The 25,668-nt window shown below is 35.8% G+C and overlaps 3 protein-coding genes and 1 long non-coding RNA gene across 4 annotated transcripts; 2 read left to right on the top strand and 2 right to left on the bottom strand.

Moving 5' to 3' along the window:
- Positions 1-2,274: 2,274 nt before the first annotated feature.
- LOC110269956 (putative disease resistance RPP13-like protein 3) lies at positions 2,275-9,338 on the bottom strand. Its single transcript, XM_021118153.2, has 2 exons — positions 6,575-9,338; positions 2,275-2,753 (listed from the first exon to the last, which is right to left on the bottom strand). Exon 1 carries the CDS (start codon positions 9,097-9,099, stop codon positions 6,646-6,648), a length of 2,454 nt encoding a protein of 817 aa, XP_020973812.1. The 5' UTR covers positions 9,100-9,338; the 3' UTR covers positions 2,275-2,753; positions 6,575-6,645.
- Positions 9,339-20,022: 10,684 nt separating this feature from the next.
- On the top strand, positions 20,023-20,763 carry LOC148569858 (uncharacterized protein At4g02000-like). Its single transcript, XM_088506680.1, has one exon. It carries the CDS (start codon positions 20,023-20,025, stop codon positions 20,761-20,763), a length of 741 nt encoding a protein of 246 aa, XP_088362806.1.
- A 567-nt stretch (positions 20,764-21,330) lies between these two features.
- LOC148569857 (uncharacterized) lies at positions 21,331-23,666 on the top strand. The gene is made up of 3 exons (XM_088506678.1): positions 21,331-22,629; positions 22,714-22,764; positions 23,454-23,666. The coding sequence occupies exons 1-3, from the start codon at positions 21,331-21,333 to the stop codon at positions 23,664-23,666; spliced, it is 1,563 nt and encodes a 520-aa protein (XP_088362804.1).
- A 648-nt stretch (positions 23,667-24,314) lies between these two features.
- LOC148569856 (uncharacterized) lies at positions 24,315-24,874 on the bottom strand. The gene is made up of 3 exons (XR_015907007.1): positions 24,738-24,874; positions 24,520-24,607; positions 24,315-24,431 (listed from the first exon to the last, which is right to left on the bottom strand). It is a non-coding gene; the product is annotated as an uncharacterized LOC148569856 (long non-coding RNA).
- Between the last annotated feature and the right edge of the window lie 794 nt (positions 24,875-25,668).

Here is a 25,668-nt window from a genome sequence, read left to right as displayed (position 1 = left end):
TTAATTACAAAATTATTAATTTGATTTTCACTTAACATATGTTAATTAATAATTTTGTGATGCATGTTTTTAATTGGGCCAGAAAATAAAATGTTGCTAGCCCAAATTAAAAGCAACAATCAGCCCTGCTACATGTTTCCTATTATGTGGTGGCTGAATTGTTGAATTAATGGGCCAAGCTCAATGTTATTGCAACCAAGCCCATATTTAATTTTGATGAATGTTTTCCTATGCTTGATCCGTTCCAAAACTCATCAGGAAAGCAAATGTTGCAATTGGGCCATAAATTTAATAATCATAGCAACCAAGCCCAATTTCATTTGAAGATGAGTTTCCCTCATGCTTTGTCCAAATCCATGAAGCAAAGAAAAAGCCTCAATGCTTCCAACGGATTCCATTACACCTCTTGGAAGGATTTCAAAGCTAATTTAAGCATTGGGAATATAAGCAAGTGAGAGAAGATTGATTTGACTAAAGGCATCATTGCTACACACCAACTAAGGGAAGCAAAAGCAAGCTATTCTCAATTAATTAGTTTAACCACTTTGAATTGCTTTTCTTCAGATTCTTTCTTCTCTCTCATCCCTTTCTCTCTTCGGTTATTACACAGGAAACATTGGTAGCCATGGAAGCAAAAATAAGCTACCTAAAGAAAGAGAAAGCAAGCCTAAAGACCATCACAATGATGGCAAGAAAACATACTAAAATAAAAATGAGCTGTGGCTGAGATTGTCACCAATTTTGGATAGATTTGGTGAGGTAATCTTGGCTTCTCCATGCTCAAAAAGGAAGAAGAAGATCACGGCCAGCCAGGGAGATTCTTGAAGCATGGCTTGTCTTTGATTCTGCTCAACCACCACAGGAAGTAGTTAGAGTGGCGAAGTGATGGTTGAGGCAGAGATTAAAGCAGATGAAGTCATTATCATCATGAAGCATCAAGGGCCAGAAATCCATCTTGGAGAGCAAACCAAGGATGGAGAGCTCGGATTGATGAAGGGTGATGATCAAGAAAGGACTAGAGGTAATTGCATGTTGGGTTTTACATGGTTATCTCTTCTCTCTCTGTGTGGCCGAACCGTTTTCTTGAAGGAAGAAGAAGTTGGCTTGGGTTTTTGGCTTCAAGTGTGGAGGCTTCTCTCTTCTATAAAAAGGGAGAACAGCCACTGGTTGAAGCAAGGAGTTAGAAGTAAGCATTGAGAGTGCAAGACACAGGATTCTCAGAGCTACCTAAGCTTACAGATTTTCTTCTCCTTCAATGTATTCTGTTTTGTATTTTTCTGTTTAATTTTGTCATGTCTTGAGTCTCATGGAAAAAGGCAAACAGTGAGGTTTGTATGAAAAACCCATAGAGCGGAAAAAGGCAGAGAGTGCAAAATTAAAAGAAAAAGCCATAGATGTCTTAGAGTTCCTTTGTTCATCTATGTTGTGTTTCATGATTCTGTGGGAATCCCCTTGTAAGTTGGGTTAGCACTTTACAGTTTGTAATCAGGTTGATTAAAGTGAAATTCCATCACTGTTGTGATGGAGACTGGATGTAGGCTGCACTGCACTTAGCAGCCGAACCAGGATATATCTGGGTGTAATCTTCCTTCTATCCTACTCCATTTCTGTTTTCTACTGCACAGGAGCAAAAAACAAAAAATTTCTCGTGCCAAGTGACGAGACAAAATGAAAATGTCTCGTGGCTAGGGACGAGCTAAAAACAGAAAAGTCTCCTCTAAATCCAGCAAGTGTTAGCAAGCAAAAAGGGGCTAAGATTCAACCCCCCATTCTCTTAGCCACTGAAACCATCAATTATAATATAATAAAAAATTGTGGCTTTTTTCTTAAATAAATGAATTTAAATTTCTAAAATAATAAATTATAATCTAATTCATATTAAATTTTAGTTGAATAAATAATTAAATATATAAGAATTATATATAAATTATCAAATAAATATTTTATAAAATATTTTTAATATAAAATAATTTAAATTTAACATTAATTTACATATTATCTAATCAGTTTTTAAACAATATTAAAATATACTATATAGTAATATTAATTTATCTCCCTATACATAGCGTAAATCTCATTCTAGTAATATATAAATTCTTAAGTTTACTATAAACTTTTATATATCAATACGAGATGTATTTTGTAATAAGATAGAGAATAGTATTAGATGTCATAATTTTTTAAATTAATTATCTAATCATAAATTATATTATAGAATGAAACATAATGTAACATACTAGAACTATTACTATAACACTATATCATATATGGTGATTGAAAAAAGTGAATAGTCATAATATAATTTAAATGGACAAATATGATAATCATTTAGAAGGTTTTAATGGTACAATAACATTTAAATACCAATTATAATGATAAGTGTTAAGGCTAAATTTGATTGAAACTCAACATTTATACTACTTCTGGATTCTCTGATATTATGAGCTCACATCCATCCTTCATTTCCAAATTTGCTAGCGCATCAGACAATGCTTGGGAGGGTGTCACAACTTTTACTTGTCTCAGGGAAGTCAAAGAGCACAGTTCATCTGGGAGATCGTCCAATCTTTCACAGTCTCTGATAAGCAGAGTTTGAAGGCATGGCATTGCACCATTGCCTAATTTCCATTTGTGAACATTCAGGCACTCCATCTCAAAAACCTGCAGCTGTGAGAAACTGCCTGCACTGCAATTAATCTCAAAGGAAAAACGAAATCTATGTGCTATGAATTCAGATTCTGCAGTGGATTGTGCTACTGTCTCCTGCTTCTTTGTGCACCATGAAAAAACTCTTGAGCCTAAACTGAAACAATATCCGGAAGTGCTCTTCATGTCATCAATGGATCCAGCCCAGTCACTATCAGAGAATCCACACAACTTGAAATTTTGACAGCTCTCAAACTTCACACCATAATCAACAGTACCTTTAATATATCTCAATACCCTTCTTGCTGCCTTTAAATGCATTTCACTAGCACAATGCATAAATCGAGAGAGAAGACTTACAGCAAACAAAATGTCCGGCCTTGTTGCAGTGAGATACATTAAACATCCAATCAAGCTCCTGTAATAGCCTTCATCAACTTTATCAGCACCATCTTCTTTGCTCAGCTTCTCCTTTTGGTTCATTGGTGTGCTAACCGCTTTGCACTCCTCCATCTGGAATTTTTTTAAGATTTCCTTAGCATATTTTTTTTGACATATGAACACATCATCCTCATTTTGTTTGATCTCAATTCCAAGAAAATAAGACATAAGACCAAGATCAGTCATTTCAAAAACTTGCATCATTTCTTGCTTGAATTCTTCAACCAAACTTGTATCATCTCCAGTTACTAAAAGATCATCAACATAGAGGGAAACTATGAGAAAATTTTTTTCCTTATGTTTTACATAAAGAGTGGCCTCAGACAAGCTTTTTACAAAGCCTATGCTCAATAGGTGTTCATTTATCCTACTGTACCAAGCTCTTGGTGCTTGTTTTAATCCATAAAGGGCTTTTTTTAGTAGATAGACTTTATCTTCTTCTCCATGCATAACAAATCCCTCTGGCTGCTCCACATATATCTCTTCTTGTAAAACTCCATTTAAAAAAGCTGATTTGACATCTAAATGGAATACTTTCCAGCCTTGTTGAGCAGCAACTGCTAACACCAATCTAATTGTATCTAATCTGGACACTGGTGCAAACGTGTCAGAATAATCAACACCAAAAATTTGTGCATACCCTTTTACTACAAGTCTGGCCTTGTATTTATTGATAGAGCAATCCGCATTAAGCTTTGTTCTGAACACCCATTTAACTCCAATAACTTTTCTGTCTTGAGGCTTGTCAACCTTTTCCCATGTGTTGTTTTTTTGAATCATTGAAATCTCATCCTCCATTGCCTTTTTCCATTTTGGATCCTTGAGTGCTTCTTCACAGCAACTAGGTTCGCATACTGCTACATTGCATCTTTGATAAATGTCTGACAGCAGTCTTGTGCCTCTGATGGGATGATCATCTTCTAATTCATTTTGACACAACTCTGTTGTTTGGTTTCCGCCATAATCATCTTCAATATTGTTACAAGGTTCAATTGTTTTTCGTGGGTTCTTCCAATCCCATTGTTGATCTTCATTGAAATGCACATCCCTAGACACAGTCAACTTTCCAGATTGAGGATGATACACTTTGTAGGCTTTTGAAACAGAACTATAACCCACAAAAATACCCGGAATTGCTTTCTTGTCAAGCTTGTCGCGCTTAACCTGTGGAACATGTGCAAAACAAACACAACCAAACACTTTAAGAAAGGTTAGTGAAGGCTTATATCCATACCAAGCTTCAAAAGGAGTTTTGTCTTTCAAAGCCTTGGATGGAAGTCGATTTTGAAGAAAAACGGCTGTGTTGGCCGCTTCAGCCCAAAATTCTTTAGGCAATTCCTTCTCATGCAGCATGCATCTGGCCATCTCCATTACTGATCTATTTCTCCTTTCACTAACTCCATTTTGCTCTGGAGTGTATGGGGTTGTGAGTTGATGTACAATACCAGCTTCTTCACAAAATTGATCAAATTGTGTTGAGGTGTACTCCTTCCCATTATCTGATCTTAGAAATTGTATCTTGCACCCACTTTGAGTTTCCACCATATTCTTGAACTTTACAAAGACTCCAGCCACTTCATGCTTGAATTTCAAGAAAAAAATCCAGCACATTCTTGTAAAATCATCTATGAAAAGAATAAAGTATAGACTACCTTGTAACGATGGAGTTCTTTGAGGTCCTGCCACATCAGTGTGGATGAGTTGCAGCTTTTGAGAGGCTCTCCAAACTGTTTTGGGAAATGACACTCTGTTTTGTTTACCAAATTGACAGGCATTACGATTTGGCAAATGATCAGAGAGTATTGGTAGACCTTCAATCATATCTTTCCTCTTCATGTTCAGCATCCTTTGAATATGACAGTGACCAAGTCGCTTATGCCAGAGTTCAGTGGGACTGACTTGGGTGATGTAAGCTGTCTGCTCCTCCACAATTGGATCAAATGAGAAGCTTTTTCCTCTCATTTTAACCCTTAAAATCTCCCGACCGGTAGTGTCAAAGATAAGACAATGTAGATTTTCGAAAAAAACTTTAAATCCCTTTTCTAACAATTGACCCACACTAAGCAGATTTTGGTCAATGTCAGGCACATACAGAACATCTGAAATGGTTTTCATACCTGAGCTAGTTGAAATTACAATTGTTCCTTTTCCTTTTGCAGAAATATAGTCACCATTCCCAATTCTGACTTTTGAGAATTTAGCAGGCTTCAAATCCTTGAAAAGAGTTTTATCATATGTCATGTGGTTTGTACAACCACTATCAATCAGCCAGCATTCAGAACTACTCCTTGCTGAGAAGCATGTTGCCACAAAGATTTGATCTTCTTAATTTTGCTCTACAACATTGGCATTAGCTTCATGTTGTTGAAATTTGCCTTTGCAAATTACAGCTTCATGTCCAAGCTGATTGCACTTGTTGCACTTTGCGTCTGGTCTTCTCCAACATCTGAAGGGTGGGTGACCCATTTTGCCACAATGCTCACAAGGTGGGTAATTTTTCTTTTTACCTTTGTCTTTGCTTTGGCTGCTTTGACTACTTCCAACTTCATGATGCTTGGCTGGTAAAGCACCTTCAACCACGTGATCTTGTCTCATAAGCCTTCGCTGCTCTTGGGCCTGCAAGGCATGTAACACTCCTGCTAAGGTGATTTTGGACAGATCCTTCGTATTCTCCAAAGTAGTTATTGATGCTTCATATCTCTCTGGCACTGTAACTAGAATTTTTTCCACAATTCTAGAATCAGTGAATTCAGTGCCGAGTAATCTAACTTTGTTTGCAATAGAAAGCAACCTGTCAGAGTATTCTTTGATTGTCTCAGAATCTTTCATTCTCTGCATCTCGAATTCCCTCATCAAGTTGAGCACTTGCATGCCTCGAATCCTCTCATCCCCTGCGTATTCTTCCTTTAAATAGTCCCAAATTGCTTTTGGTGTTTTGAGAGTCATGATTCTGGTGAAGATTATTGATGAAACATCAGTAAAGAGACATGATCTTGCCTTTGCCTTCCTTGTTTTTTTCTCCTTGTGCAATTTTATTTGAGCCATGGTAGGATTGTTTGGCAGCGGAGAAATTTCGTAATCCTCTTCCACGGCTTCCCAAAGGTCCAATGCCTCCAAATAAGACTCCATTTTAACTGCCCAAAGGTCATAGTTTTCTCCATCAAAGGTGGGCGGAGCAATTTGTGAGAGACTTGCTTCACCTTCCATTTTCACAGGCCCCGTAAGAAGAATGCTGTGATACCAGTTTGTTGGTTTATGGTATAACCAGAAATATTTAGGACAGAGATATAAGAAAAATACGTAGGTGAAAGGAATGGGAATCACACATTTTTACTTTACTGAAGCAGTACATTTATAGGATTTTAATCCATGACACTACCACATCACCACTAAACTAGGAAGTGGGATGAACAGAAACTGCCACATACCTACTAGATAAGGAAGTGGAATAACAAAAACTACTTTTCTCCTAAAGTGCAGGAACCACTAATTGACTAAAACAACAAACTGAAACAATAATAAATAAAGAAAAACTTAATGCAGTCCAAAAGCAAATAATTAACAAAAAGCAATATCACACGTTGCAAGGTCCAAAGCTCTACGAACTTCTAATGTTCTCAGATTCGACAACTGCTGCAGGCTTTGTAACAATTCAATTGGTTTGAGCCCGATCTTCCTTTCCATGTGCTTGTACTTTGTACGCACTGGTGGCCATTCACTCTTCCTAAAGGAAAGTGTCAACTTGTTCAGATGAGTTAATCGCCGTAGGCTTGACAACAACTCATGCACATTATTTTTCTTGACCGAGGAGATGTGCAAACCCAACTTTCGTAGCTTGGGAAACCTTCCTTTCTCTATCATGCGTGCAATCTCACTATTGAATTTAATCATAGAGATTGTTTGCAGATTCCACATGACTTGATCACCTGCTTTTGAACCATGCTGGCCTCGTAGGATCATGATTCCTCTACACTTTAAATGCCTAAGTTGTTTGAGGTTCCATACTCCCCTAGGGAGATATGTTGCATCATCCGGCCCATATATGTCCAAAGTTTGTAAATTTTCGAGTGTGCATATAGAATCTGGAATGACTTTGCCTCTTGTGCATATTCTTACATACCTTAAATGGATAAATAAGCCCAAGTTGGAAGGGACCTTGCTGCAAACGTTTTGCCCAAGATCTAATACCCGAACCAGTTTGAAGAATTTGAAAAGCCATTTCTTCTCCTTGTGGGTAAAAGCATACCCTTTTGGGTCAAGGCAAAACAAAGAGCGGACACATGAATGGTCATTGTTGCTTGAAGAAACGTAGCCACGCATGCCGCATTGGATAGAAAGCCTGCGTGGTTTTGATCTCCAAAAAATGTTACTATTTGTGCAAACCTCAAAAAGCTTGTCCTCTTTGCTCTCAGTTATGCAAAGATCACGAAGAAGATCATGGATGCGACATGCTTTCACATCTCCATTAACATTCACTCGCGATGCTTGAACCAAGCTACGATCAATGAGCTCATACAAGTAATCTTCTGCAACTTCCTCTACATCTCTGTTCCCAGTTTGTTGAATAAATCCCTCAGCAACCCATTTTTGTAGCAATGGCCTTACAGAGATCTCACAATCTTCAGGGTAGATCCCCAAATACAGAAAGCAGGGCTTTAGTCTCCTAGGCAAGTTGTCGTAGCTGAGTTTGAGTACAATGTCCTTGACTTGGGTCTCATCTTGAGTAAGATACCAGTTGACATGTCCCACAACTTTGGACCATTCCTTGTATGACTTCCCCTTGTTTGCCAGTAACCCTCCCAAAACAACAATGGAGAGTGGCAAACCGCCACAACTTTTGACCATCTGTTTTCCAAGATGCTCTATATCAGAAGGACACTCTTCTCCTCGAAACACTTTCCTAGAAAAGAGTTCCCAACTTTCATGATCACCGAGTAATTGAAGGTAATAAGGAGGATAATATGGACTTGTATGGGATGCCACCTCTTTCAAACGGCTAGTAATGAGTATTTTGCTACCATTATTGTCATTTGGAAAAGCATCTTTTACATCATCCCAGTCTTGAGTCTTCCAGAGGTCATCAAGGACTACCAGATACTTTTTCATGCTCAAGAAATTCCGCACCCTGAGCTTTAGTTCGTCCACACCCAAGCTAGAGAGGCCACCTGGTTGTATTTTCCGCACCATGAGCTTTAGTTCGTCCACACCCAAGCTAGAGATATCACCTGGTTTCTGTATTCTCTTGTGTTTCTTTCCCTTCTTTTTCTTCCCAAGCTCGCTCTCAGCGTTAGGCATCAAACAGTTGATAAGGCGAAGCAAAAGCTCCTTAACTCGGCAGTCATTTGACACATAAACCCATGCACGACAATGGAAATATGACATCACCTCATCCGTGTTATAGACCTTTCGAGCAAGGGTGGTTTTGCCCAACCCACCCATACCGATGATGGACACAACGTTGCTTTGGGAACTCTCTTTCTTAAGCAGCTGGATCACTGCCTTGGATTCACCAACAAAACCAACTACATCATGCTCCTCCACATTTCTTCTTCTCCTGTGCAGCAACAGCACCTTCTCCTCGTCCTCTATTGCTGATGATGATTCACCTTCTTGTTGAAAGACATCGCTGAGCTTCATCTTGTTCTCTCTTATGTCATTGACAGTGGCTTTTATGCTGTCTATTTTCACAACCACATCACGGAGCAACTTTCCATGTTCAAAACCACGGAGCATCTTCCCCAGCATGGTTCGACGTCTGTGCATAGCCACGTTGACAACAAAGGTGTCGATGACATCCTCAGCTTGGTGCGCAACATCTCTGATCTGACGAAGAATTTCTTTGTAAATTTCTTTCTTGGTTTTCCCTTCAGATGTTTTGAGGAACACGTTTATCAGGCTGAGCTCATTTTGAAGGGTTGTAACCCTGTTATCCACGCCACATAGCAGATTGGCTTCACGTGCTAGCAATTGGGACAAGTTGTCTAGGACAAAGGAAATCACACTATCTGCCATCGAAGGGGTGTGTATGTAAGTAAGGAACGGATTGAATTTGTGTTTAGAAACTGAACTGATGATGGTTGATGTAGGAAACTGATGTTTGGGAAGGACTGAAGAGTGAAGAGCGATCTAATAAAATCTTTTCCTAAAATCTCTGTCAAGTTAAGATTGAAGTAAGGAGAAACACTGTGTGAAGTGTGAATGGAAATTAAAGTGGAATGTAATAATGCAGTTGATAAAATTATTCCAGACAGCTTTATTGTACCTTTGTCTTCTCCTCAATGCCTCAACTATATATGCAAAACGTTAAGCTGCATTATTGCACCTTCTACATAGGATGCTGTTTCCAGTTTACTTTTACTGCATTATTACTATATCTTCTCAAATTTACTATTTTCCATTGTTTTCTTTAACCACTCTATAACTTTATCCTGCGCTTCTACATGTACTTGAGGATCTATCTTAGATTGAATATGGAATTATACACAGGTATATGATTCAAATCCGCGCACAAAATTAATATTATAAACTTTTTATATATAATTTTTTAGATAATTTACATGATAGATGATTTTTTATTTTATAATTAATCAATGTAACTCTTAAAATAAAGTATTGTAAAATATATATTTTTTTGCAGTCACATGAAAAATAATTCCTGCAATATTACAGAATAATAATTAAAAATCAATAATTAAAGTTCGTCATATGTAATGTTTTGTAGTTATTTTCTTAGTATTGTTGTATTTGATTATTTTGTACATATAACACTAAACAAACTTACAAATCAAATATGAATATTGGTTTGTTTCTTTAATGATATACTCTATGGTGTAATTTTGATGTTATGTTAAAATTAAAAGTGATTGGAGAGATTTTTAAAAACTCATGTGCGAAATTATGAGATCAATTAAGTAATACTAGTAAAAGTGTTGTTGATAATATAATAAGTAGATCATAATTATATGTAATTTAAATATTTTTAATTAAAAATTATTATTATTATTATTTTAATAGCATTTAATAGCATTTAACTGTTACTTTATAATTAAAATGTTTAATGATAAGTAGTAAATTTAATTAATTAAGAGTATTGATTAAGGATTTTTTTTTAATATTAGAGAGTTTTTTTTTTTTTTGGATAATTGACACATTTAAAATAGATGATATGGACTAATAGTAAGAAATATTTTTTTCATGATCGCCACTTATTTAAAATAGTTGATATGACACATGGAAAGTAACTATATGGCATAAGTTTATTTCATAATAATTTAGTATTAATTTTTATATAATAAAAATAGACAGATAAATAGATAGATAGATCGTAAGATTAATTTATTTAAATTAGCATCATAACAAGAAGAACAAATTGTAAGATTGATTTATTTTACTTTTCGGATTATATTTTATACACTACTATTATAGTATATCTATTTATATGTATAATTTATATGTATAAATAAACGAGCAAAATTATGGATGAATTTTCAAGTGAAACATTGAAAAGAACCATGCCATAGCAATACACAGGTAAATAATGAGTTCCTGGGATGCATAATGCATCAAGTGAAAAACAAAACCAGCAATTTTGTTAATCATTAAATTCCAGAGTTGAATGTAGTACATCAAACCTTTCATTTTCGGAGGATGAAATGTATCAGGAATTCATAATACATATATTGATTCTGACCCAAAATAAAAAAGAAAAGAAAATGAAACTGAAAGAAAAGTGGTTCAAACACAACAATTTCTGGTTCTGAATTCCATAAAAATAGGAATTACCCTTTCTGATTATGAGCTCATGCCCATCCTTCATTTCCATATCTTTTAGTCTCATACATAATGCTTCAGAAGGTAGCTAAATATGCACTTGTCTTAGAGCAACCAAAGGCCACAAATTATTTGAGAATCATCTTGTTCGGCTGATCCGAATCCATACTTAGAGGATTTGGAGCCTAAGATTACAGCTTCCATAAACCGTAGGCTCCAAAGACCAGTAATTATGGACGATATCAAAAGAGCTACATTTAGTGTTCATGTTCAGAGTGTTCCTGGTGATGACGGGTTTACAGCTAAGTTTTTTCACTTTTTTTGGGATATAGTTGGAGGTGACGTTTTTAAGGCAGTGAGAAGTTTCTTTCACAGTGGCAGAATTTTAAAAAGCTTCAATCATACTCAAATTTGTTTGATTCCAAAAGTGCCAGATGCCAGTGACATGACTCAGGTACGACCGATCAATTTGTCTTCAGTTATGTATAAAATTATTTCTAAAGTTATGGTGCACTGATTACAAGGTATTATGAATAAAATTATAAGTCCAAACCAGAGTGCGTTTCTCAAAGGAAGACTCATTTCAGATAATATTCTAATTGCCCACGAATGTATGCACTATTTGAAAAATAAGAGAAGTGGGGCAGAGCATGAGATGGCTATTAAACTAGACATGAGCAAAGCTTATGACAGGGTTGAATGACATTTTTTATGGTATATTATGGATAAACTGGGGTTTGATGCTAAATGGATTAACTGGACTAAGGAATTGGTAACGACTGTTTTTTACTCTGTTGTTGTGGAAGGTCAACCTTTTGGCTATTTTAGGCCAAATAGAGGCATTCGACAGGGTGACCCCCTATCTCCATATCTCTTTCTTTTTTGTGTAGAAGGGCTTTCCTTCTTGCTACACAAGGCAGAGCAAAACAGATTAATTCAAGGAGTTCAAGTTAATCGGAGATGCCAAACAGTTAATCACCTTTTGTTTGCTGATGATTTAATCATTTTTTGCAAGAGCGCACCTAATACAAGTCAAAGCATTCTAGAATTGCTAGAGACCTATGAGGGTTTCAGTGGGCAAAAAGTCAATTTGAATAAGTCGGCTATCTTTTTCAGTCACAACACACCTCAGAACACAAGACTAGCAGTTGCTCAGACACTAAATATTGAACATATCGGAGCACAAGACAAATACCTGGGACTGCCCTCTATAGTTCAAAAATCAAAGAAAGCAACCTTTGGAGCTATCAAGGATAAAGTTCAGAAGAGGATTATGGGTTGGAAAAGAAGTCTATTGTCATCAGGTGGCAGGCACACGCTATTGAGAGCGGTGGGGGAGGCGATTCCTATTTATACACTCTCTTGTTTCAAGCTCCCGGACACGCTGTTGACTGAGATTCATAGCATGTTCTCGCAATTTTGGTGGGGTCAAAAAGGCGCAGAACGAAGAATTGTATGGATTAAATGGGACACAATGATGAGACCGAAGAAAGATGGAGGGCTGGGGATCAAGGATCTAAGGACGCAAAATTTGGCTTTATTGGGCAAGCAATGTTGGCGTCTAATGAAATACCCTAATTCTACTATATCAAGAATGCTCAAAGCTAAATATTTCAGATATACAGATTTCCTACATGCAGAGATAGGAAGCGTACCGTCGTAGGGTTGGAGAAGTGTTCTTGAAGGGCGCAAGGTGATCGAGAAAGGCTTGTTATGGAAAATAGGCTCCGGCACTAATGTTCGCATCTTCCATGACCCTTGGCTCCCACCACTAGTTTCCCTTAATGTCCCTCAAAATGCACTCACAATCCCGCCAAATCTGCAAGTGTATTACGTTAGTGCGTTACTAAATCCTGATAGAAGCTGGAATAGAAATCTGATTGAGTCGATTTTTTCAGTTGATATATGCAATAAAAATTTTTTAATCAAACCAAGAGAGGAGGAGGATGAAGTTAATTGGTGCTAGACAAAATCTGGTATATATGAAGTTGGGTCAGGATACAAAATTGCTTATGGATTCTTTCATTCTCCTACTTCATTGAGGCTCCAAAACATACACAACAGAGTCTGGAATAGCATTTGGGAGTTGAAATTACCACATAAAATTAAGATTTTTCTATGAAAAAGTCTTCATGAAAAGCTTCCAGTGTTGCAACAAGTTCACAGCCGGTTCGCATCCACTCCTGCCACTTGTCCAAGATGCATGTTGAAGGCTGAATCAATTTCTCATGCTTTGTTTCAATGCCCCCTGTCTTCAATAATATGGAGCCTAAGCTTAATAACCCCTGACCTATGGATGAGAGAAGAAGAACCTTTTTGACGGTAGACAAAAGACCCTCCTCATAGCGGCGCTGTGTTGGAGCACTTGGAAAGCGAGGAATCGGTGTGTTTTTGAGAAGGTAATAAGCCCGGCACCAGAGATAGTGAAAGAAGCCAGCAATTTAGTGTGTGAACTCGTGAGCCATACCTGATAGATGCTACTAATTTTCTTTACTCTTACTTTACTCTTCTTTAAACTCTTAGTCTTTCAGTCACAGTTGGTGATAAATGGGAATACCCAATTCTTTTGTACTTCCTTATGAAAACACTTTTACTTTATATTAATAAAATAACATTTATCTTTGAAAAAAAAATAAATGTGAAGCTTCACTTCCATTATAATAAAGATCGAAAGTCCATTTGACAGATTGTCGACCCAATGAGTCTACGATCTGCACGAGTAAAGTAACTTTTAAAATTTTTCAAATGGACTCTAAGTCTATTAACATGATTTTCACAAAAATATAATAGAGTTCAATCATTAATATAAAATAAAATGAGTGCTACACATACAAGTCATTTGGTTTATAAGTCATTATACAAGTTGGGAGAAACTTAACAAAAAACACGCTGACCCATATACGATTTTCATGGCGTGTTCCTCCTTCTCCTCCTTTTCTTCCTTCTTCTTCTTCTTCTTCTTCTCCTCTTCTTCCTTCTTCTTCTCCTTTTTCTTCTCCTACTCTTCTTCTTCTTCCTCTATGAAAACGAGTTTCTTGTCAAATTTGATCTCCTTCATGCGTTCTCTCTTTGTCTTTCATTCGTTGTTTTATCTGTGTTTATCACTGGTATTCTTGCTTCGTTTTTTTTTTTATTTTCATGATTTCTGAAATCAAGCTTTGAAATCGTTTTGAAGATAATGGAACTTCAGAAATACACCCAAACGATTACAGAAATACACCCAAACAATTACAGAAATACACTCAAACGGTCACAGGAATTTACCCAAACGATTATAAAAATACACCAAAGGATTACAGAAATACACCCAAAGGATTACGAAAATACACCCAAAGGATTTAAGAAATACACCCAAAATTCGTTGAAGTACACCTTATGCATAATTCAGAACTCTTTCTCTTTCTCCTCCTCATTTTCTGCTGTTTCTTCTTCTTCAAAAACGATTTCAGGGTTTGATGTCAAAAAACAATGGAAATCGAGAATAACGAAGAAAGAAAACAGAGAGAAAAGCACGTAAAAGAAGAAGGAGAAAGAGAAGGCAAGAAACGAAAGAAAAGAAAAAGAAGAAGAAGAAGAAGTGGAAGAGGAAGAAGAACGTGTAGCAAGAAGAAGAAGAAGGTGCAGAAGATGAGGAGGAAGAAGATGAAAAACGTGTGGTCAAGAAGAACGAGGAGAAACACGACGATGAAGATGAAACACTTCAAAAACGAAGAAGAAGAAGAGGCACGAAAAAAGAAGAAGGAGAAGAAAAAGAGGAGACATGGAAAAAGAGAAAGAAGAAGAAATAAATGACTTGTATGACTTGTATGTGAAAAGACTTGTATGTGGAGAATTTCTCATAAAATAAATACAAAGTTCATTGCATAATCCCAATTGAATAGAAACCGTTAGTTAAATATAGGTTCACATGATTTTTCCTTTACACATTAGTGAACCATCTGAATTGAAAAATTCAGTTATTTAACAGAACTTGTTTGTACAGGATGAACTGACAACGTCATTAGTACAACAGTGTCAAAGGTCTCAATGTGATGTGCAAAGAATAGCTGAGACTTCTGGGGACAATGAAGCACTTCTTTTTGAGGCATTGAATCTGAATGATGAGATTCAAAAGGTTCTAACCAAGTATCAAGAATTCAACAAGCCTACAGCTCCTCCTGCTCTGCCTACATTTACTCCACTCCAACCGGTCGAGGCAGAGGAATCACCCGGCCGGAACACAACTGAAGATGATGATGATGATGATGATGCCTTGATTAGGAAGCCAAGTGATTCAAGGGTTGGATTGAGCCATGATGACATGATGCATGATCTTGATGAGATGATTTTTGGCAAAAGAGGTGTTGGAGATGATCCTACCAACCACCACCAATCATCAAAGCATGATCTCATCTCCTTCTAATTATTTATGTTTGCAACAAACGACACATAATCTTAATTAGTTATATACTTAATTACTAGTTACTTCTATAATATATTAGATCATGGTTTTGAACTTTGTTCTTCAAACTCTGTTGATTTGTTTAAATTGTACCCTATAAATATATATAAAGTTGAAAAAATATAAATTAAATGCGAGGCATCACTTTTATTATAATATATAAAAGTAAGAATAAAATAATATTATAATAAACTAACAATATTTTAATTCTTAAGTTTTTTTATAAACGGTTTTATATATCAATGCTAAATCTATTTTGTAGTAATTAGTAAGATAGAGAATAACATTAAATATCATATTTTTTAAATTATATATTAAATTATATTATAAAATGTAACTTGCAATATTAAAGTTAAAAGTATTACTACAACACACTGCTATTATCATATATGATCATACAAAAAGTTAATGGCAACTTAATGCATAAGTATTTTTGTGTTAATGTACGCTGTCTAACTTAATAATTATATCAATGTTGTTTTTATGACTTAAATCCGTAACTTTAAAATTATACAGAAACAATTTAATTTTTATTTTAAGATTTTTTTTTTCATACAAAAAATTAATAGTCATAACATAATTTACTGTTCACTGTATACTATACTTTTGTTTTTGATATAGTACATATTTTATTGTCTATTGTATAAGTATTATTCAGTATTATTCACCTATACGATTACTGTCTATTTATGTAGTTTTACAGCATCCACAGTTTTATTTGTTATAGTTACTTACTAGAGATACTGAAGGTATTTAATGACCTAAAGAGTTTGAATCTATGGTTACTTTTAAGTTCTTTTAATTTTTAATTTTAAAATAGATTCTGTTAAGTCTATAAAAGTGATTATATAGGAGATAAAATTTTTTTGACTCATAACGAACGAATTAGAAATAGAATAGAAAAGAAAAAAGTACACAATTATATATCTTAGTTCAACCACTTTATGTACGTAATATAGTCTATATTCAATTTTTATCATAATTATAGTAGAATTTTTACTATCTTTTAAAAGATTTACATTCACCAATTTCCTATGATCATTTCTAATCCTATTCGAGATAAATTAAACTTTCTAATCAAGCTTGGTTTAACTAGATTCACTTCCTAGACTTCCAACACTAAGTACTCACCCAACTTAGCAAGAGATATCTCTCATGTACAAAAAACAAAATAAAAACAAATTACAAAAGAGATTGACATAATCTTTGACTTTTTTTCCAAGCTAACTTTCATTGTTTTTTTTCTCAATAGTTTTCTCTAAATCCTCACATATATATCTTTTGGAAAAGTATTTGGAACCAAGAGGTTACCAGCCAAAAACTAAACAAAACTATATTAATTTATATTAATAATTAATTTTAAATTTTTTAAATTTAAAATTTAAAAAATTTAAAATTCATTAACTAAACCTAATTGAAACCTATAAAAACCTTCCTCCTCTCTCTCACATTAATCTATCCACCTCTAACAATCACACACAGACCTCTCTCTCTCACCGTCAAGCTCTTTCCGCCTCTCCACCGCAACCCACTCCTCCGATGGCTTCCGCTTCTATTTTGTAGCAGTGAACATAACATTCCGAAACACAGCAAGGACAAGCAAGCACCAAGCAGTTGCCCTTAGAAGCGGAGCCGACTTATCAGCCTTCTACATGTGCAGCTTCAAGGGCTACCAAGACACACTCTACGCCCATTCCATGCGTCAATTCTACAGCGACTGCCACATTTATGGCACCGTTGATTTTATTTTCGGTAACGCCGCCGTAGTCTTCCAAAATTGCAACATCTTCCCTCGCCTCCCTATGACCGGCCAATTCAACTCAATTACCGCACAAGGCAGAACCGATCCCAACCAAAATACCGGAATCTCCATACACAACGCAACGATTCGACCCGCTGACGATTTGGCCCCTCGCGTTGGTGTTGTGAAAACGTACCTTGGTAGGCCGTGGAAGCAATACTCGAGGACGGTTTTATCGAAAAATATAAAAAAAAAACATTCATTTAATATGAAAAAAAACATCATAATACTTAACAAAAGAAATATTCAATTGTATTTTAGCAAAAATAATTAACTATCTATAAAATTTAAAAAAAATATAAAATTTTTAAAGAAATAGACACATTCACATTTGCAATACAAAAAAATTCGAAAAATATATAAAAGAACATCCATTTAGTATGAAAAAGAAACATTCTGATACTTAACAGAAGAAACATCCATATATATTAACTCGTATAAATTTTGGATTCACCAAAGATATTTTGGCTGGTTTTTTGCTAATACCCTTTTGGTTCCCTAGCATTGCTCATATCTTTTTCATTGAATAAAATTAAAGAAAGATAACTGAAGAACCAGAATATTCAATAGAGAAACATGAAGAAGAAAAAATGAAACAACTCGAAAGCTATAAGCATAATTCAATTTTAGAACTCTCAAATGTTGCCTTTCGTCTTGACAGAATGCTTCTTTTAATATAGATATATTGCTTTCAAAACTTCAGACCTTAGTGGTAAAGTTGCTTGGGGGGTTTAGATTTATGGATTCTCTCTCCTTGTCTCAATCTTTAGCTGATTACTCTCTTTTTGTATGGAATAATGTCTCCAAAACTTAATTAAAAATATGAGTCAACACTTTTAATATTAAACCATTTAAGTTCTTCTTCTTCTCCCAAAAAATTTAAGCAGAGAATCAGAGTTGAAAATCAGAGTTAAAGAGCGCAGAGTCACTAAAGAGATGGGCAACAACAAAAGTAGTGTTAATGTTCTGAAAATTTCAATGTGTTTGGCAAATCTATATCCTTAATTTTGTACTTTATCTCCCAAATTTCATTATTAATCCTTGGATATAAATAAGAAAAAGCAACCTCTCTTTTTTTTTCTTCTTATTTGAATGGTGTTTGTTCTCCAAAAGTAGTTTCAACAAATTATTATGTGTGCATAAAAATAATAAATTAGTTTTTTTTTTAAACGTTCTTTAATTGATTTGACTTAGTCTCCAATTTTTTTTTCTTTATTTTTCTCTTTGATGCTTAATAAAAAAGTGAAGCACTTTTTCATTTCAAATTGAATGAGTTCTAAACTAGTTTACTTGACGTTTTGCAATGTTGGGCATAGTTCAACAATAAGTTCTTTTGTCCAAAAACCTTTTTCAATTGTCTATGTTGGGCCAAGTTCAGCCCAATTTATTTAATATATTAAACTTTATTATGGGCCTATACAATAAAACACACTAAATAATTTTAGACTTTTAATCTAATCATATGCAATGTGCCTGTCATCACTAAAAATATAATTATTATTTTTTAGATTCAACAGATACTTTACGTCAATTTTGGTGAGCTTTCACTCACACTTATAGTGTTTAATCCGCTAAAGAGTGTATCCGGCTCTAATTGTTCCTGACAGAATGAGGAGCGATTTATAAAATCTTTATCACGATAAGATTGTAAGTGGACGAAAATTAATGTGAAATAGAAAAGTGCAGTTGATAATTGTTTTGTATCTTTTGGAAAGATGAATAGTTGGTTTCTTTGTCTTCTCCTCATTGACTCCGAGTCAACTATGCAAAACGCTAAGGTGTGTATTATTGTGTGAAGTCTAAATAGGATGCTATTTTGTATGAATTTCTATTGTAGTTGAGGACCTACCTGAGAGCAATGCAGCAAGTTTGTTATCATTCAGTAGATGAGTAGACGTAAGTTGGACTTGGAGGCTCAAGTCACATCAACTTATGCATTATCAAACACAAACACACCTATGGAAATAAGAATATTATATGGTGAAATTACTAAAATACTGGTCCCAATTCAGAAAAGGAAGGAAGTTGCCATAATAATTCATTATGCAAAAGGATACAATGAAGTTGGCTTTTGGCTTCCGATGTCACTTGCATTATTATTTACAACAATTGAAGCTGTGAATTCAATGGTTGTGCTAGAATTTCTTGTATTTTTGTCATCATGTGTCATGTTAATATTATCATCATGTCAGTTTACACATCAAACTTGATTCAAATTTTAAATTCTAAATTCTAAATTTTAATAAAGATATTAATAAATTGGTGCCAAACTTTTTAAGGGAAAATGTTAATGTCCTAATTATTTGGCTGTTTTTTTAGGATAAATTCTTAAATGGTGTTAAATTTGTTATAGATAAGTATTATATTTTAGTGTTATAGAGACTACTATACACAAAATCAATCTAATCATGTAAAAACTGATCCTATTAAAATAACAGATTCAGTTACTTCCTTGTCAAGATAGCTAACATAAGTGATTAAGTAAAAGGCAAGTGGTTGAAACGTTGAAGTTGAGGAATCGCCCGGACGGCACAAAAATGAAGAAGATGATGACTAAGTATAAGGTGTTAGAGATGCTGCCATAAAACATCATCTCATCTCCTTCTGATTATTTATGCTTGCAACAAACAACACATAATCAGAAAGTATATATTACTATTAGTTACTACTATAATTTTTGGAAAAGTAAAAGTATAAGTAACCAACAACATTTTTGAACAATATATGAACAATGTGAATTAATAAATTTAAAAGAGTAAATTAATCTTAAAAATATCGCTGTAGATAAGTGGCTCTATTAGGGCTTTTCAAACTATGCTCTGCTAGGGTTAGTAGAGTAATCCTTATTTTCACACAAGTCAACCCTCGAGTGAAGTTTTCATACTTTGACCAGTGACTAGTGATTGCAAATAGTTATCTATTAATGGCGGACCTTGGAGGTTCATCTAGGAAAGGAAGATCACGGGGATTGGAGGAAGAGGAGGTTGTGGTGGGTTTTGAAGACAAAGACATTGCGGAAGGGCTACAGAAATGCTCACAAAGTCTTGTTGGGAGAATATTAGCAGACCGAGCATTTAGTGTTGGAACAATGGAATCAGCACTGTTTTCTATATGGGGACAGCCAGCAGGTTTCAAAGTGCAAAGTCATGGAGGTAATCTCTTTCAATTCTTTTTTGCAAATGAAATGGATGTGCTAAGAATTGAAAAAGGAGCACCTTGGTTATTTAAGAACTATATCTTGAACCTAAGGAGATGGAGGCAAGGAGTAGCAATCGAGGAAAAAGAATTTGCATATGTTTCAATATGGATCCAACTTTGGGGTTTGCCAGAATACTGCAAAATCAAAGAATTAGGACGAAAGGTGGGTGGTGCCTTGGGAGAGGTTTTGGATGTGGACATTTTTATTATAAAGGGGAAGGAGGAGTATAGAATAGTTAAAGTCCAGATCAATTTAGATGTAACAAGGCCGCTAAGAAGAATTCTGAAGATAGCAGGTCCGGATGAGAGAGTTATTGAATTAAAATTACGATATGAACGAATCAGTAATTTTTGCAATTATTGCGGACAGGTGGGACATGAGGTACGCGGATGTCATGAGCAATTGAAGGACGCTGTGAACGGAGAAGTGGAGGAAGAGTTGTGGGGGGGGATGGCTGCGAGCTGAACAGAGCGGAAGGAGGATAGGTATCGAGAAGCAAAACACCAACTGCTATAACAGTAAGGAGGAGACAGAAGGAGTATCCCGAAATCAGAATCCTACACCAGTTAACCTGCTTAAAGGCCTATCAAATTTATCTATGAGGGAAGAGACTAATAAGGAGTGTAAGGAGAATGAGGAGATCCAAAGCCAGCTGAAGATACAAGGGGGAAGGGTAAAAATGCAGCTGCTGAAGGAAATTGTTGTAAATGAGAATGTCTCAGATAACTTCCTGCTGGAAAATGCAACAGAGATGCAGGAGAATCAGATATTACAGCAGCAAAATCAATTTTGTTTTACTAGCAGAAGAAATAAGGAGAATGTTGAAATTGGAGGGAGGCAGAAATTGAAACAAATGGCGAGGAAAAATCAAAAACAAAGTTCCTTTGCCGGATCTAAAAGAAGCACGGAGGATATGGAGGGGAGGAAAATAGTAGCTGGAAATAAAAAGCTCTGTCAATCAGAAGAACAACCTATGGAGATGGGAAAAAGTGCCACCCGACAAGAGGCACCCACCACTCCATGAAGATGATCATGTGGAATTGTCGGGGTTTGGAGAAACCCCTGACAATTCACAGCATGAAAGGGTTTTGTAAAACCCATTCCCCCGAGGTGTTATTTTTGAGTGAAACTAAAAATAATACCTTGAATGTGGAAAGGACTATTCGAGGAGCTGGATTCACTAATCTATTCTGTGTTGAACCAAGAGGACAGGCCGGAGGTTTGGTGGTAGCTTGCAAGGATGAGGTCGATGTGCAGATTTGCCAACATGATGACTTCTACATTCACTACAAATGGGAAGACCCTAAATTGCAGAAGGTGTGGGATGTAATTGGAGTGTATTTGAGCACAGATGACAGGCTAAGAAGTGAGCAGTTTATCAAACTACTAGAGGTGTTGGAATTGTGTGGTGAACTCAAATTAGTAATAGGAGATTTTAACGCAATAGTGGCACAACATGAGAAAGAAGGTGGAAGAGTTAAGCCAGCAACTTCAGTTCAGAACTTCATAGACTTTATTAATGGAGGAAACCTATGTGATCTTGGATATGAGGGGCCAAAGTACACCTGGTCTAATAGACAATTCGGTAGTGCACTGGTCAAGGAGAGACTGGATCGGGGATTGGTCTCTAATGAGTGGAGAAATTCCTATCCGACGGCCTTAATATCGCATCTAAGTGAAGTCGGATCAGACCATTGTCCTTTGCTCCTAAATTCTGTGGCAACGCTAATTAAAACCAAGAGGAGATTCATGTTTCAAGAGCGATGGTGCGAGAAGGAAGAAGTGGTCAACTTAGTAAAGGCAATATGGGCGGTGGAAGGTGAAGGGTCCCCAATGTATAAATTGTTCCAGAAATTAAAACAATGCAGGCATGCTATTGTCAATTGGCAGAAGACGACGACCTCAAACTCACAAACCCATATTGCTCTATTATTGGGTAAGCTGGAAGCGGAGAAAAGCAAGGGTATAGGAGCGAATGGACTGGTTATACGTCAATTGGAAGAGGAACTGGAGGAGGCCTACATGATGGAGGAAAGGTACTGGAAGGAAAAACCCAGGGTTCAGTGGCTTAAGTGGGGTGACAACAACACAAAGTTCTTTCATTCCAAGTTCCAAACACGGAATAGAAAGAATCGTATATCTAGATTGACAAATGATGAAGGGGAGAGTAGAGCAGATCCAGAAGGAATAGCAGGCATTGTCCAAAATTATTTTGAGGATTTATTCAAATCCTCTGATCCGAAGGACCCTGCGGATGAAATAGAGGATGTACCAGTAAAAATTGAAGCCAGTATCAATAGAAGACTCACTAGACCAGTTACAGAAAAGGAGGTAAGAGATTCTGTTTTTTCAATAAATCCCTTTTCTACTCCTGGAGATAACGGTTTTACTGCCAAATTTTATCAATTTTTTTAGGATGTTATAAGGACTGATGTGATACGGCAGTGGTTAGCTTCTTTTCGGGGGGTCATTTATTGAGAGCTTTTAATCACACCAATATTTGTTTGATTCCAAAGGTCTCTAATGCTGATACTATGAAGCAAATTCGGCCTATTAGTTTGAGCAGTATTTTCTATAAAATTATTTCTAAGATCCTAGTGCATAGGTTACAGAATGTCATGGATAAAATCATTAGCAACAATCAGAGTGCTTTTATTAAAGGCCGACTTATTAGTGATAATGTTCTAATTGCTCATGAATTCATGCACTTCCTAAAAACTAAGCGGTTTAGAGAAAAGGAGATGGCTCTCAAATTAGATATGAGTAAGGCATATGACAGAGTGGAATGGAGTTTTGTCTGGGCTATGATGGAGAAGATGGGTTTTTACAAAAAGTGGGTGGACTGGTTAAAAGAGTGCGTGATGACAGTCTCTTATTCTGTTATTGTGGAAGGACAACCATATGGTTTTTTCAAACCAAGTAGAGGATTGCGGCAAGGCGATCCTCTCTCCCCCTATCTATTTCTTTTTTGCGCAGAGGGGCTCTCCCATCTGCTCCACAGAGGAGAACAGAGGCAAGAAATTGTGGGCTTGAGACTTAATCGCAGATGTCCGACTATTAGTCACCTATTTTTTGCGGATGACTCAATCCTATTTAGCAGAGCTACAGCTGAGGATTGCCAACACTTATTGAGTGTGCTACATACCTATTCCCAGATTAGTGGTCAAGTCATTAATTTAGATAAATCATCAGTGTTTTTCAGCCATAACACACCAGAGGTCATAAGAAATCAGCTGGCGGATGTATTACAGGTGCCTCATGTAGGGAATCAGGACAAATATTTAGGACTTCCCTCCGTGGTTAACAGATCGAAGAAGGCTACCTTTAATTATCTTAAGGATAGAGTGTCCAAGAAGCTTCAGCAGTGAAAACGATCTTTGCTATCAGCCAGTGGCAGAGAAGTGCTAATTAAAGTAGTAGCAATTGCTATCCCTATTTATACTTTGAGTTGTTTTAAGCTCCCAGAGATCTTAATGGAAGAACTTCATAAGATGATAATGCAGTTTTGGTAGGGACAGAGAGGAACGGAAAAGAAGATGCATTGGATTAAATGGACTGTAATCTGTAGACAAAAGTCCCAAGAAGGCTTAAACTTTAAGGACCTCAGGGCTTTTAATATGGCTATGCTCGGAAAACAGGGTTGGCGGCTGCTGACTAGACCTGACTCGCTAATTTCCAGAGTATACAGAAGTAAATATTTCAAGTATTCAAATTTTCTAAGAGCCGAATTAGGTAACAACCCCTCTTGGGGGTGGAGAAGCATGCTGGAAGGGAGAAAAGTCATAGAAAAAGGGCTTATCTGGAAGATAGGAAGGGGCAACTCGGTGAAGGTAATGACAGATTCTTGGATTAAACAGTTTCCGACATTGGCTACAATAATTCAAACAACCGACTATCCACCAGTAGAATGGGTTGAACAACTAATGACAGAGCACAAGGAATGGAACCACCAATCAATAATAACACAATTCAGTCCAGAAATTGCCCAAGCCATCTTACAAACAGAAATTATAGAGGGAGAAGACAAGCCTACCTGGTCATTGGAGAGGAGAGGCCTATATACTGTTGCTTCGGGGTATAAGGTACTTCCGGCTCAATGCAAGTCAAAGAAGCTCTGGTCCTCCTTGTGGGGTCTGAAATGTCCACCAAAAATCAGAGTTTTTTTATGGAGGTTATTTCACAATGGTTTGCCGGTTGCAAGAAGAATCTCTGAAAGGTTACCTGAGATCTCCCCAATTTGTCTGAGATGTGGCCAAGAGGAGGAATCACTACGACATTGCTTGCTAACCTGCCCACAAGCGATGGCAACCTGGCAAAATTCAAGTGTGACACCCACCAACATGAGTGATGATGATGAAATATGGAAATGGTGGCTTCAATTCAAAGAAGACTTGGAACAAAGCAGAAATAGAAAGAAGCAGATTCGATTTGTAGCTCACATTTTGTAGCAATTGTGGATAGCAAGAAATAAACTAATTTTTGAGGGTGAGAGAATTTGTCACCGGCAAATTTGGAAGCAGCTACCAAATTGGAGAATGACTTTCAAGCACTGGAAAGAGAAGGAAGTTGAGGTGTTTAGAAGAAAGATATTTTTTTTCTATTACCACGTACAGGGGAAGCCCACGTTATCCTTCATAAAGCTCTTCTCTTTTTCTTTTTCTTAAGCATTTTCTTTCTTGTCTAAGTAATAACATATTGGTTTTTTATGGGAAAGCCCATCATGAATTTTGTAAGGAGTTCACCGTGGACCCATCCTTAAGTTTCATTAAATGAAATGTTATCTTTGGAAAAAAAATTAATCTTAAATTTAATTAATAGTATTAAATTAGAGTGTAGTATATTTTTATTTAATTGGTAGTTGTTCATGTTGTTTAAAATGGTCATTGTTTACCTAATACTTCCCGTAATTTTTTAGATCATGGATTTGAATTTTGTTCTTTACATTCGGTTGATTTCTTTAAATTGCGTCCTATAAGTATATATAAAGTTGAATAATTATAAATTAAATGCGAGGCTCCACTTCTATTATAATATATAAAAAATAAGAATAAAGTAATGTTATAAGAAGCTAATCTATTTATTTATAAAAATATTATTTATACACTAAAATTAACTACTAAAATTAAGCATCAATATATTTGTATATAAATATATATGTGATTTAATTTATTTTCAATATATATATTTATATTTTAACATGTATTTTATATTAGTAACTGATTTTAGTGTATACATAACATCATTAATTTATTTATAATCTATAAAAGTTTATATGAATTCTCTATCCAATAAGTTTTAGCTATCTACTTTTTTTCTAATGATGCTACATGGAGGGGCGAAGCTTAGTATATGTGAAGGGGGCAATGGCCC

Source organism: Arachis ipaensis, chromosome B3 (assembly GCF_059453495.1).
Source record: "Arachis ipaensis isolate K30076 ecotype BB chromosome B3, ASM5945349v1, whole genome shotgun sequence".
NCBI classification, from domain to species: domain Eukaryota; kingdom Viridiplantae; phylum Streptophyta; class Magnoliopsida; order Fabales; family Fabaceae; genus Arachis; species Arachis ipaensis.
The sequence above is the reverse complement of the archived record's forward strand: the minus strand, read 5'-3'. Positions and strand labels throughout refer to the sequence as shown.